This window comes from Lepidochelys olivacea, assembly GCF_965140295.1.
Source record: "Lepidochelys olivacea isolate rLepOli2 genome assembly, chromosome: 16".
Lineage (NCBI taxonomy): Eukaryota > Metazoa > Chordata > Testudines > Cheloniidae > Lepidochelys > Lepidochelys olivacea.
Genome location: NC_140426.1, coordinates 23,164,125 through 23,178,341, shown reverse-complemented (window position 1 = coordinate 23,178,341; position 14,217 = coordinate 23,164,125). Strand labels below are relative to the sequence as shown.

Below are 14,217 nucleotides of genomic sequence, written 5' to 3'. Positions count from 1 at the left end.
GGGACAACTGGTTCTAAAAGGGCTTCTAAATTTAACAACCGGCCAAAAGTGGCACCTTAGGTGCCGATTCCATGGGTGCTCCAGAGCTGGAGCACCCACGGGAAAATTTGAAGGGTGCAGAGCACCCACCGGCAGCTCCCCACCCCACGCCAGCTCACCTCTGCTCCACCTCCTCCCCCGAACGTGCCGTCCCACTCTGCTTCTCCGCACCCCCCCTCCGACTTCCCAGGAATCAGCTGTTGGCGTGGGACACCGGGGAGGGCTGAGAAGCAGGCGGCAGCTTCGCACTCAGGCCCAGGGAGGCGGAGCAGAGGGGAGCTGGAGGGGGAGGGGCGAGGAGGGCTGTCTGCACCGCAGCAGGTAACCCCGGGGGGGAGGGGGGGCTCAAGGGAACGACTTCCTGCCCCAGCTCACCTCCGCCTCCCTGGGCCTGAGCGCGAAGCCGCCGCCTGCTTCTCAGCCCTCCCCAGCATACCACGCGAACAGCTGATTCGCAGGAAGCCGGGGGGTGGCGGGCGGAGAGCAGAGCGGGGCCGCGCGTTCAGGGGAGGAGGCGGAGCGGAGGTGAGCTGGGGCTGGGCACGGGGCAGGGAGCTGCTGGTGGGTGCTCTGCACACACCAAATTTTCCCCGTGGGTGCTCCAGCCTAGGTCGGTGCCTAAGGTGCCACGGAGTCGGTGCCTAAGATGCCACTTTTGATGCGATCAGCCGCTCCCCCTCTTCCCGCCTTAGCTACACTCCCCCGCCCCTAGGAGCCAGAGGGACCTGCCGGATGCTTCCTGGGAGCTGCCCCAGGTAAGCACGGCTGGGACTCCCCACCTCGCCCCCCGGCAGGTCCCTCTGGCTCTTAGGGGTGGGGTGGGCACCTACTATGGTGGCCCACAAGACCCTCTCACCCGGTTCTGGGGGAAGTCAGGGGACGGGGGGGGGGGGTTGGATGGGGTAAGAGATGGGGGGGCATCAAGGAATGCGGCGGGTTGGATGGGGCAGGAGTCCCCAGTGGGCCGAGGTGGGTCACGACCCCCTCGTGGGGTGAGGAGGGAACCGGTTGTTAAGATTTTGGCAGCTCATCATTGCTCTGGTGCAATAGAAAAACTAAATAAATAATGTATGCTGGAACAGGTACCGGCTGAACAGGTACAAATGGAGGAGCACAAACAAACATAGTAGTGCAGTTATAGTAAACAGCACGATCCAGCATTGTGCTCACGAAAAGCCTGACTAACATACTCTGCCAGTCAAGAAAATCTGAGATTGCATGATGTGGTGTAAACAACATACGCTTGCCAACTTGACCTTTCAGGAAGCGGGGGTGAAGCAGGAGGACGTCTTCTGGAATCCCAGGTCCTGCTCTGCATGAAGTCTGTGCAGTGGCTTGTCCCACTGACTCCTTTTGCTTTTACTTTCCCTTTTCCTGAAAAAAAAAAAAAAAAAAAAAACTTCTCTCCTCCATCTTTTCTAGGACTCTGCCTTGAATGGAGACGTGAGCAGCAAATCAGTGTACGAAGCAGAGTAGGTATAACGGGCAACATGCTGCATTTCAGTTCCCCTCCTTTCTGTCTTACCCTCCATTTTCTTTTTCACAGTGCTGCATTAAAAGCAATTTTCCGCTCAGAGAACTATTTTGGGAAGAGGGATATTTTTCGCTCAGACAAACCCCACAGGCCATGCTGCCTGATTACGGAGGAGCAGCCTGACTTCTCCATTATTGACCATGCAGGAGGGAAAAGAAGTTACACCGGCTGCATTTTAAGGTGGCAGCATTCTAGTGGACATGTCCAGTAAGTTCCAAGGGGATGCTGCTTTGAGATGGGTCTTGGTGGAAGCAGAACTAGGATCTAACGAATATAGATTCCCCCTCTCTGAGGTCTTCGTCAGGGTAGAGGGCATAACACGGGTTGCAGAATCTGTTTTGAAACAGCAAGACTGCTAATACTATATATTTGAACTATCTGCTGCACTTCTCCAAGTAGCTACATCTTGTCCTGAGCATTAAGTGTTTAACTTTTAACATGATCATTGTCCTGTGGACCCTTCTGCATCAAAAACATGTCAGTTTTATGAAAATCCTTGACATACTAAAACATCACGTGGGCTTGGTGCTGTGTGCCATCCCCATTCAAGGTGTTTTCTTTTTAAAATCTAGTCTCTGGTATCATTTCCAATTAACACAGGACCCAAATGCAAATTCATCCCTTTATGGAGAAGCTGATAACCATTTTAAGCTCTCTTTCTCTATCCCTCAGCCTCCTAAAATTGTTTGGTCATACTTTTGTTTGGAGTGATAAATGCATGATGATCTTGAAAAGACTGGGATTTTAATTTTATGTGGAGGAGAAGAATGAGAGGAGACATGACAGAAGTATACAAAATAATTAATTGCGCAGAAAAAATAAATCAGGTACTTCTACTTATCCTTTCTCATAATACAAGAAAAAGGGGACAGCCAATTAAATTGAAAAGCAGCAAATTTACAAATGATAAAGAGATTTTATGTAGAACATAATCAAAGAAATGTAGGGCTAGAAGAGACCTCAAAAGGTCATCTAGACCAGCCCCCCATGCTGAAGCAGAATTAAGTTAACCTAGACCATCTCTCACAGGTGTTTGTCTAGCCTTGTCTTAAAACCTCCAGTGATGAGGATTCCACAAACTCCTTAGGTAACTTGTTCCAATGTTTAACTATCCTTATAATTAGAAAGTCCTCTTTATAACAGCCTTTTACCCATTTGAAGATTATGTTCCCCACCACCACCACCATTCTTCTTTTTTCTAGACTAAACATGCCCAGTTCTTTCAGTCTGTCCTCACAGGTCATGTTTGCCAAACTTTGTATCATTTTGTTTCTCTCCTATGGAATCTCCCCAATTTGTTCACACCTGTCTTAAAGTGTGGTGCCCAAAACTGGATACAGTACTCCAGCTGATGTCTAGTGGCACTGAGTTCCACAAGCATCACTGAATCAGGAGTTCAGGAAGATTCAAAATAGGATTAGAAATGTATACAGAAAATGAGAACATCCACACTGCATTTCTTAACTCTTCCTGTGGAGCATGATACTGGCCAGTGTCAGATTGAGGATATTGGACTAGACAGTCCACATGGCAATTCCTATATTTCTAAATATTGTACTGTAAATACTAAATGAACAAAAACTAACCTAGAACATCTGCTTTTTGTTGTCCAGTGTTACTTAGTGTCTTACAAAAGTTACTTGATAATTCAGTTTAACAGTGATTTGCATTTGATTTTAATGAAAGACTCAGAAAATTCCACTCGTTTAAATGCAATTTGGTAACTCTTGCTCCATTTCAAAACAAGCTGTTTCTTGAGGTAGAAGTAAAAGTGGCGATACGCTGGTGTGTTGGGTGGCACATCCCTACTATCCAGCATGCTCCTCCAGCTGACAGTTATTGATTAGCTGCATTGATGGTCACACTCGGATTATAAACCAGAAAGATCATATTTGTGAAGAGAATGAAAAAACAAATGTAACCACCAAATACATGGCAGCTATTTTAGGAATGGCATGGTTCCCACCAAAAGTCCCTGGATCAGATCACTTTCCTGCACCAGAAAATAAAAAAGAGTTGTATTCAAACCCATATAAGGCAGCATTTAGTCAAGGTGGTGAGGGATAGCTCAGTGGTTTGAGCATTGGCCTGCTAAACCCAGGGTGGTGAGTTCAATCCTTGAGGGGGCCATTTAGGGATCTGGGGCAAAAACTGGAGATTGGTCCTGCTTTGAGCAGGGAGTTGGACTAGATGACCTCCTGAGGTCCCTTCCAACCCTGATATTCTATGATTAGTACTGCTTTCTGTATTGTCAGAGGACTCGTCGTCTTGTTAGCTTTTCTCTTTTTGCAGCAGTCGCATCCAACTTTCTGATGTTGGCAGACACACTAACAATTTGTGAGTTGCCTGAGATTTGCTTACATATTTACACAAAATATTTATAAAACAAGGTTTTATAATGGAAAGTGTTAGACAACCTGTATTATAGGTGGAGCTGACAGTAACACTGCTATATTATGAAACTCGCTTGTAGCATGTGTGACAAAGCTCTGTCCTTGCCTCCGTGGCTCCCACGTTTCCTGGCGGATTTTGCTAGCCTCAGCAGCCTACTGTGACCCTCCACGTAACCTTCTTTCTCTAGAGACAAGGGTCACAGTCTACTGAGCCATTTTCATCATAAGCCAGCAAGGGAGGGGAGGAGAAGTTATCCTTCCTTGCACAGTCTCTGTTGTCTCCCAGTCTCAGTGATTAATCAGGGGGCAAAGGTGTTGGGGGGAGCCTGGGCCCACCCTCTACTCCGGGCTCCAGCCCAGGGACCCGAATAGTATGAGCTATGGTAGCTGACCTTTTAGAAACATGACATGTACAATTCCCTGGGCTACTTCCCCCACAGCAGCCCTCACTTCCTCAAGCTCCACTTCACCCTTACCTCAGGTTCTCCTTCCCTGTGCCTGATATGGTGTGTACTACTCAGCCTCTCCAACAGTGCAACTTCCTCCCACAGCTCCTGACATGCACCCCCACCTGACTGGCTGGGAGGCTTTTAACTAGTTTCAGCCAGCCCCTGATGGGCTTCAGGTGTCCCAATCAACCTAGCCTTCTCCCTGCCTTCTGGAAAGTTCTTAATTGGCCCCAGGTGTCTTAACTGACCTGGAGCAGCTTCCATTTCACTTAACCTGGTACCAAGGATTTGTTTAGCCTGGAGCTAATATATCTATCTCCCACTACTTTTCTATAGCCATCTGGTCTTGCCCCATCACATATTCTCCCCCCCCCCCCCAATGCTCAACACCATAGAGCTGGGCAACTTGGGACGCCAGGCAGTATGCTCGTGACAGACCATCAGTGTTGCCATGGTGGCATCCAGCCCTGTGCCGTATGCAGAACTGGAATGGTTGGAGGGATAAGAACCACCTGGTGACCCTTGCATTCTTTTCCTTATTCCGCTGCATCCACTGGAGGGGTGCATGGTCTGTCACAAGAGTAAATCGCCAGCCTAAGAGGTAATAATGCAGTGTCTCCATAGCCCATTTGACAGCAAGGCATTCTCTCTCGACTACTGCGCATTTCTGTTCTCTTGGGAGAAGCTTTCTGCTTAGGTAGAGGATTGGGTGTTCCTCTTCTCCCACCATTTGTGACAGAACTGCTCCCAACCGCACCTCAGAAACGTCTGTTTGTAAAATAAATTCCCTGTTAAAGTCCGGGACTATGAGTACGGGTCATTACAGAGGGCCGTCCGAAGGTCTGTAAATGCTCCCTCTCCTGCGTCGGTCCACTTTACCATGTCTGGACCTCGGGCCTTCACCATGTCCGCTAGGGGACTTGCCCTAGTGGCGAAGTGGGGAATAAACCGTCGGTAGTAGCCTACCACACCTAGGAACACACGGACCTGCTTCTTTCGGGTCGGCCGGGGCCAGTTTTGAATTGCCTCTAGCTTATTCGTTTGGGGCTTCACTATGCCCCTTCCCACAATATATCCCAGGTACCTAGCCTCTGCTAGCCCTATGGCGCATTTAGTGGGATTAGCAGTGAGGCCAGCCGCCTTAAGGTGTGCAGTACTGCCTCAACTTTCTCCAAGTGGGTTCCCCAGTCTGGCGTATAGATGATGACATCATCTAGGTATGCAGCTGCATAACTAGTATGGGGGCGCAGCAGCTTATCCATGAGGTGCTGGAATGTGGCTGCGGCCCCAGGTAGCCCAAAAGGGAGGACGGTGTACTGGAATAGCCCATCTGGGGTGGAAAATGCTGTCTTTTCTTTAGCTTCTTTGGTCAGAGGAATCTGCCAGGACCCTTTGGTCAGATCCAGTGTAGTCAAGAATCGGGCACTACCCAGTCGGTCAACCAGTTCGTCGATGCGTGGTAGGGGGTGTGCGTCAAACTGGGATGTTTCATTCAGTCGGCGAAAGTCATAACAGAATCTCGTGGTACCGTCAGGTTTAGGCACTAGAACAATGGGACTGAACCACTGACCGTAAGACTCTTCAATAACCCCTAACTCTAACATTTTCTTTACTTGGGCCTTGATTTCTTCTCTTTTGGCTGCTGGGATTCGGTAGGGTCTCAATGTTACCTTGGCTCCGGGGATTGTGCCGATACGGTGATAGGTCTCAGTCATCCGCCCCAGTTTTGTAGAGAACACATCTCTGTTGCGATTAATCATGTCTGCTGCCTCAATCTTTTGGATGATATCCTCACTTGCTCGTGTAAGTTATCCTCCTGGGGAAGGGTCTCCTGCATGACTAAGCATGCCTCTCGATCGTGCCAAGGTTTTAGAAAATTGAGGTGGTAAATTTGCTCCAATTTCCGGCGGCCTGGCTGCCGCACCTTATAGTTCACCTCTCCCACAGCTTCGATTATTTCGTAGGGTCCCCGCCACTGGGCCAACAGTTTACTTTCTGCTGTGGACACCAGTACCATCACCCGATTCCCTGGTTGGAACCGTCGAAGCTTCGCTTGGTGGCTATAATGAGTTCGTTGGGTCTCCTGTACTCTCTCCAAGTGCTCCCGTACAATGGGCGTAACTCAGGTTATCCAATCGCTCATCTGCAGTACATGCTCAACTATGTTCCTTCCGGGATTTGGCTCCTCTTCCCAGGCTTCTCTGGCTATATCCAATATGCCCTGAGGGTGGCACCCATATAGTAGTTCAAATGGAGAGAAACCCGTGGAGGCTTGCGGAACCTCCCGGATAGTGAACATGAGGTAAGGCAATAGGGTATCCCAATCTTTCCCATCCCGGCTCACCACTTTCCTGATCATGGCCTTGAGGGTCCTATTGAACCTTTCCACAAGGCCATCTGTTTGCGGGTGGTATACAGAGGTCTGTAGGGCTTGTACGTGGAGCAATGAACAGAGATCTTTCATCAACTGGGACATGAAAGGTGTCCCTTTATCAGTCAATATCTCCTTGGGTAGCCCAACCCAGGCAAAGATCTGTACTAGCTCCTTAGCTATTGTCTTGGAAGCTGTGTTGCGCAGGGGAACAGCTTCCGGATACCGGGTTGCATAGTCCAGTATAACAAGCACATGTTGGTGGCCCCGAGCTGTCTTCTCTAGGGGCCCTACCAGATCCATGGCTATCCGTTCGAAAGGAAGAGGTATCAAAGGGCTATGTAACTGACACTCCAGACAACAGGTGCAGTATCGCCGGACATCTTCATGTACTCCTGGCCAGAAGAACCTCCGCAGGATCCGTGCCTGGGTTTTCTCTAACCCTAGGTGTCCTCCAAACAGGTGACTGTGGGTGAGACTCAATATGGCTTTTTTATGTTTTCGTGGCACCAGAAGTTGTTGTATCTCTTGCTCCTGCATTTGCACCATGCAGTACAAGAGATCTTTCTTCACTATAAAGAAAGGTCTGGGAGCCCGGACCTTCCCATCCACGGGTATCCCATAAATCTCGGCCACCTCTTTCCTGACGTTATCATATCTGGGGTCCTCTGCCTGGTCCCGCCCAAAAGTCTCTCTCCCGGGACTAACCTGCCCAAGCTCCCAGGGGCCGGCTTCTGCTTCTTCCAACAGCTCGCTGCCGTCATGGCTGGGGGCAGCTTCTGGCTCACCTTCTGTGGTGGAAGTTTCTCTGTTGGCTGCTCACGTCCATCTGCCTACTAGGGAGATCTTCTGGCCCTGGGTCAGGATCTGGGTTCCCAAGGCCTTTGCAGCCTTCCTCTCTTTTTTGTCTTCCGGGTCTTTCGGGGGGCTGAGAACAGATCCTGAGAAAACTCAGCGAACACTGGGAGTTGACATTCCCTGGTGACTAGTCGCTGTCCTCAGAGTCCCCACCTCCCTCCAGCCTCTCCGGGGGGAGAAAATTATCAAACCCTGGATAGTCCCTCCCAATGACTACAGGATATGGAAGTTTAGGAACTACGCCCACAGTCACTTCAATGGGGTTTCCCTGAACCTCTGTCTCCACTGGGATGCTGGAGTAATGGCTCACGGCCCCATGCACGCACGTCACTGGTACACGTTTGGCTTGTAGCAGCTGACTGTTTTTTACCAGCTTACCCGATATGAGGGTGATAGCACTCCCGGAGTCCACAGGAGCTGTAGTCTCTGCTCCATTTATCCTCACTGGCCTGGTGTAATTATGCGGAGCTAATGCGACCCCCGCGAGGTGGATAAGGGAGCATGAGACCTCCCAATCCCCCAAATTACATTGCGTAGGCTCCTCGGTGCTGGGACACTGTGCTGCTATGTGTCCCCACATGCATAACATCTATAATTGCTTTTAATCACTCCCCTATCCTGGGGCTTAGGGGGTTTAGTCCCGGGGTTCCCCCCACTCAGGCCAATCCCTTCCTTCTGGGGTCCTCACTGGTTTTCGCCCCCCCCCCCTTCTTCCACCTAGGACTCCCCAGGGGTTTGGCTGCCCAACCTTCCAGGGTTGGGGTCGGGTGCTTGCTTCGAAAGGGGCCTTCCTTGGGTAGTTGGGTCAGTTCCCTGGCTGTCATCCATCTTTCTACCACTGTGATCATCTCATCGTACGTGGACGGATTGTTCTGGCCTACCCATTTGCGGAGATCTGGCGACAGTCCCCGCATGTAATGGTTGATGACCAGGGTCTCCAAAATCTCCGGCCTGCACACCTCGGGCTGTAACCACTTCCATGCGAGGTGTAGGAGGTCAAATAGCTGGGACCTCAGGGGTTTGTTCTCCTGGTATTTCCACTCATGGAACCTCTGGGCCCTTACCGCTGCCGTTACCCCTGATCGTGCTAGGATCTCTGTCTTCAGACGGGTATAGTCAGTGGCATCCATGGCAGGCAAGTCAAAGTAGGCCTTCTGGGCCTCTCCACACAAAAAAGGGGAGAGAATGCTGGCCCACTGCTCCTGGGGCCATGCCTCACGCTGAGCAGTCCTTTCCAATGAGAGGAGATATGCCTCTACGTCATCTCCTGACGTCATCTGTGGTAGACAACCAGTGGCCCTCAGGGTTCGCATCCCATCGGACCCCCGGGCCTGGGTGGTGAGGATCTTCAACTGGTCCACCACCTCTCTCAAGAGGGCACAGTCTTGGGTCACCTGGCTCATCAATAATTGATTGGTTTCCTGCTGTAGCCGCATAGACCCCTGTTGTGCCATTGCCTGAACCCGGGTGGCCTCCTGCTGGGCTGCCGTGGCTTGTACCAGAGCTCTTACCACCTCCTCCATTGTGGTACAAAGCAAACAAACAAAAACCAAAAAAAAAAAAAATCCAAAACCCCAGTGCACTTTTATTTTTTAAACCTCTTTCCTCCGCCACACTGTGAACAAGTCCCACTCCTGACACCAGTTGTGACAAAGCTCTGTCCTTGCCTCCATGGGTCCCGCGTTTCCTGGCGGATTTTGCTAGCCTCAGTGGCTCACTGTGACCCTCCACGTAACCCTTCTTTCTCTAGAGACAAGGGTCACAGTCTACTGAGCCATTTTCATCATAAGCCAGCAAGGGAGGGGAGGAGAAGTTATCCTTCCTTGCACAGTCTCTGTTGTCTCCCAGTCTCAGTGATTAATCAGGGGGCAAAGGTGGGGGGGAGCCCGGGCCCACCATCTACTCCGGACTCCAGCCCAGGGACCCGAATAGTATCAGCTATGGTAGCTGACCTTTTAGAAACATGACATGTACAATTCCCTGGGCTACTTCCCCCACAGCAGCCCTCACTTCCTCAAGCTCCACTTCACCCTTACCTCAGGTTCTCCTTCCCTGTGCCTGATATGGTGTGTACTACTCAGCCTCTCCAACAGTGCAACTTCCTCCCACAGCTCCTGACATGCACCCCTGCCTTCTCCCTGCCTTCTGGAAAGTTCTTAATTGGCCCCAGATGTCTTAACTGACCTGGAGCAGCTTCCATTTCACTTAACCTGGTACCAGGGAATTGTTTATCCTGGAGCTAATATATCTATCTTCCACTACTTTTCTATAGCCATCTGGCCTTGCCCCGTCACACATGCTTGAAAGTAGATGCTGCCTCCCCCTTCTAGGAATTAGTCCACAGAGGTCAACTGCCCACTACGGCAATTGGCTAATGCTGCCTCTCCTTCAGCTCAACTGGTAGAGGTCTGTGCTTTGGTAATGAAAGTCCCAGGTTAAAACACTTATGATGATCAAGGGTTGAGTTTAGGTTACGTTAAGATTAAAGTTGAAACAAACAGAACTCCCTGTAATTTCTGCCTTGCTGCTCTTTAGTCATTTAGAAACAGGCAAGTCTTGATTTCTGGTTCAGTTTCTCCCTCTTCCCTCCCAACACATTGATTGTCATCAGGCTGTGGAAAATAGCCACTCACTGTGCCATGTTTGTTTTACAAGTTAAACTTTATTATGGGGGAGTTTTTCAAAGACACAAGTGGCAGATAAATACCTAGCTCCCACTGTAATTCAATGCCAGTTGTGTCTCTGAAAATCTCCCCAGTAACTTTCAGATGCATATGAAAATGTTCACCTACAAACTCACTGACTGATCATTGCTGTTCAATGAGGTATAACTACATCCCACACTCTCCTGGGGTGCTTCCAGATAAGCCAGACTGTCTTCAGGCTGAGTACCACTAGAAATCCATGGTAAAGCTCCCATTGACTTTAGTGACAGGATGATCAAGCCAATAGATGGTAGTGATAACAAACTAATTCTTTCAAATGGCTAACACTCAATATAGGGTCACTGTGACTCAGTGGCCAGCATTCTCACCACCAGGTCCGGAGGTCATAGTGTGGAGTCCATTCTAAAACTTAAGACTATAGCCACTACATACATTGCAGTGCTCTGCAAGAAGCCTGCTGAAATGCTAAAAGCCATCAAATGGAGGGATCTCTTCTGCTCATGGCACTTTATCAAAGGGACTATGGTGCAAACTTTCCCATAGATAAAATTAATAACTTGGCTGCAATGTCTAAGGTTGTGTGAGAACTATTCCTGGTCACACAAATGTGGCTTCACTTGCCTCGATGGTCATTGTAGACAGTATTTAACTCGTTACTTTGTAGAGTAGTTTGAGAAACCTAGAGGAGGAAAGATGCTATAGAAGCTCCCCTTTTTATCCTAAAGTAGGAATACCCTGTGCTGAGCCATGCCATGCCCCAGCAAAGGGAAGTTTTTTTGCCAATAAACTTGCATCATGCATAAAGCTGGCTATGGAGGATGGAAAGAACTGTAATTTTATCAGTTAGAGAAATAACAGACTCAGGAAAAAGAATGATGGTAGGATCCTTGTTAGCAAAGTTGGATTTTTACATCCAAAAGCAAGTTAACATTCAAAGCAATTTATTCAAAGAGGATCTACTTACTAATGAGGCCTCCTTGAAACAAGTCATCCCCATAACTTTTTTAACTCTCTTCCTAGGAAACATTTTAAATACGTTTAAGTGTATACATCTTTGAAATTTCTATTCAAATAGTGTTTTCAAAACATACATACTCCAGGCAAAAAAAACCAAACACAAAGCCCCCAGTATTCCCGGCACTAATGAGACTTGTGCTATTTTTACCAGTGTTTGGCATCTATCCTAAATCAGTTGTAAAGCAGAGGAAGATGACCCTTTAGCCACTGATCTCCTCTGCAAATCCACCAATACAATCTTCACAGGTTTCTTATTCGTGGGATGTTATGGGTAGAAGCTTCTCCAGGATTTCTGTATCAGATTACACCAGGGTATTTTTGCCTCTGGGCAACAACAACATGCATCTTCAGTATTTTGAAAAAAATTGTAACAACATAGTCAGTGATTTTATGAGAATTAAAAAAAAAAAGTTTAATTCCTTGAAACATAAAATATATGATGATGTGTTGTTAGACTATGTAATGCCAAATCACACAGGAGGCGCCCTATCATTAATCTCACATACCACACAAAACATAGGGATTTGGAACATACATTTTCTGTTCACCCCAGGGAATGTTTTACCTAAGCAAATATATTCTCTTTAATCTTAGACTGTAAGATTCTAGGAACAAAGAGCTTGTCTACTCCATGTACTGTACAGGGCTGTGTACGTTTTCAGCAGACTACAAAAAAGTAATTCTATTTTGAATCAGCTCTCCTTTCTGCAGTTAATAATTTCTCTCCCCATTCTTAGAGACTAACCAATTTATTTGAGCATAAGCTTTCGTGAGCTACAGCTCACTTCATCGGATGCATAATGTAGCTCACGGAAAGCTTATGCTCAAATAAATTGGTAAGTCTCTAAGGTGCCACAAGTCCTCCTTTTCTTTTTGTGAATACAGACTAACACGGCTGCTACTCTGAAATCTCCCCATTCTATCTATCTATCTAGGTACTTATACTGCACTCAACACTGTAGTAATAGGAAATACCTTATTGTACCTCTGAAATCATCTCACTGATCAGCCATTAATATCAATCAGTTGGTGAAATGATACCATAGCTATTCAATCAGCTGTGCGGTATTATACTATATTTTCTCAAAAGGAGAATATTCTGTTTGCTTGTTTGTTTTTAAGGCACACAAAAAAACTGCTGCAGGCTTATATTTCCATTTCCACTATGGTTTGCCATCCAAAACCATTTCAGTAATGCCCCTTGATGTGGGTGTGTGCATATGCAAGCGATGACTCATAGTGACCTTCCATCTTGTCTGCTAGAATTTACAACCATATAAAATTCACAGCAGCAGCTATTACCCTAAAAGTACTACATAATTACCAAAAATAACACCCCAAATATGCAACCAAAAAGCAGCCGGGTCCATTCTGCTGCTAAGATTGAAAACAAAATGTTATCTGTTAACAGTTGTACATCTGACTACATTTTAAGTGTCCTTTTGCTAATGAAAGGTTTGTTTACTGGCTATTTAAAATTATGTGTTAATATTCTTTCAATTCCAATGAGTCACTCTGTTTCGTGTAGATGCAGCACCTAGGCTTCGCCATTGCCGGAAAAGTGGTGTACCAAAAGGCAAAGTTAGCTCTGCAGAGAGTACCATTAGTAACTTTGGGAGGTTCTGAACTTTTTGCACATGAGCTTTCTTTATTATAGATTTTGAAACAGTGCCAGAGCCTCAGGAAGGAGAGTTTATGTAAATATCAACATTCACCTCCCTTCTTGGTTAATGAGTAAGAATTCACGATGCCTCCGAAAAGAATCTAGGGCTCGGTCCTGCAGGCTGCTGCGCACCTCTCCCTCCCCTGGGAGTCAGGGAGAGTGGAGGGCACCCTGCTCCCTGCCAGGATTTGGCCCCGCCCCGGCACCACAGATACCATCCGGTGCTGGACGGGCACCCGTGGAATATTTTAGGTGGGTTTCTATTGGACACATCAAAGCAGCCACAGGATGAGGGCCAGCAGCTTTCGCCCCAGCCCCCTGCAGCGCATCAGGATTGGATTGGGTGGGTCGCTCACGCGCGTAAACCGGGGCGCACGGCGGCTCCCTGCTACCCAGGGACCCCACCTCCGGAGTCCAGGGTGCTCATGTGCCGGGGGCACACGGGCGCCCCGCACCCCGGTGCTCGGCTGCACCCCAGCTCCTGCCTTTCTGTGGAAGCTGCCGCGCGTCAAAGCCATCTCAGGCCTCCATCCTGACTCGCTGGCGTCCAGGGGGAGCGTCCCATTGTCCCCACCCGCGGTGGGTTCGGGCCCTTATTCCCCCCAAGACGGGTCTGCAGAGACTCTTTCCTCCGCCCCCAGCAGCTGGGGAGGCGGGACTGACACGTCCCCGCTCTGCCCTGCTGGAACAGGGGAGCTGCTGCGCCCCGGACTGTCTCCAGCAGGGAGCGGCCAATGGAGACGAGCCCGGAGCGAGCGCAGGCACCGGCCTCCCCCTCGCCCGTGGCATCCCCCGAGCCCTGCAGTGGGGCTCTCGTCGCGGACCTACCTGCAGCTGTTGCTTAAAGGCAGGAGACGACTTGGCGAGTTACTGCAGCGCCCGGCTGGCTGAAGGAAGCTGGCGCAGAGCGGGCTGGAGCAGGGACTGGGGCGGGGGTGGGCAGGGACTGGGGCGGGGGCACCGAGTGATTCGCGGCTCTGTCCTCCACTGAGCAGCCGCAGGAGGGGGATCCTGGGGTGGGGCCGAGCTTGTCCCTGGGACTGGGTGCAGCAGCTGGGCTCGGGGAGCGCGGGCTGTGCAGCTGGAGGCTCGCGAAGCTCGTGTGCAGTAGGGCTGGCTGCGCTGTGTCTGTGCAGCAGCCAGGACGGACGCAGACGCAACAGGAGGAAGCCGGTGAGGTTAGGTGCATAAGCATAGAGGATGTGGTCACCTCCTGGTGCAGCAGGT

At 49.3% G+C, this 14,217-nt stretch overlaps 1 protein-coding gene across 3 annotated transcripts in view; it reads right to left on the bottom strand.

Moving 5' to 3' along the window:
• The window catches only part of GSN (gelsolin), a 52,672-nt gene extending 38,739 nt beyond the window's left edge, over positions 1-13,933 (bottom strand). Inside the window, exons 1-2 of one of the 3 annotated variants that reach the window (XM_084650248.1) lie at positions 13,819-13,917; positions 11,275-11,326 (exon numbers count right to left, since the gene is read on the bottom strand). In XM_084650248.1, the coding sequence (XP_084506374.1) occupies positions 11,275-11,307 (33 nt within the window). In that variant the 5' untranslated portion in view covers positions 11,308-11,326; positions 13,819-13,917. Of the gene's footprint in view, positions 1-1,280; positions 1,414-11,274; positions 11,327-13,818 lie in introns of all 3 variants that reach the window. The other 2 variants (XM_084650247.1, XM_084650246.1) reach the window with 2 other exon arrangements.
• Between the last annotated feature and the right edge of the window lie 284 nt (positions 13,934-14,217).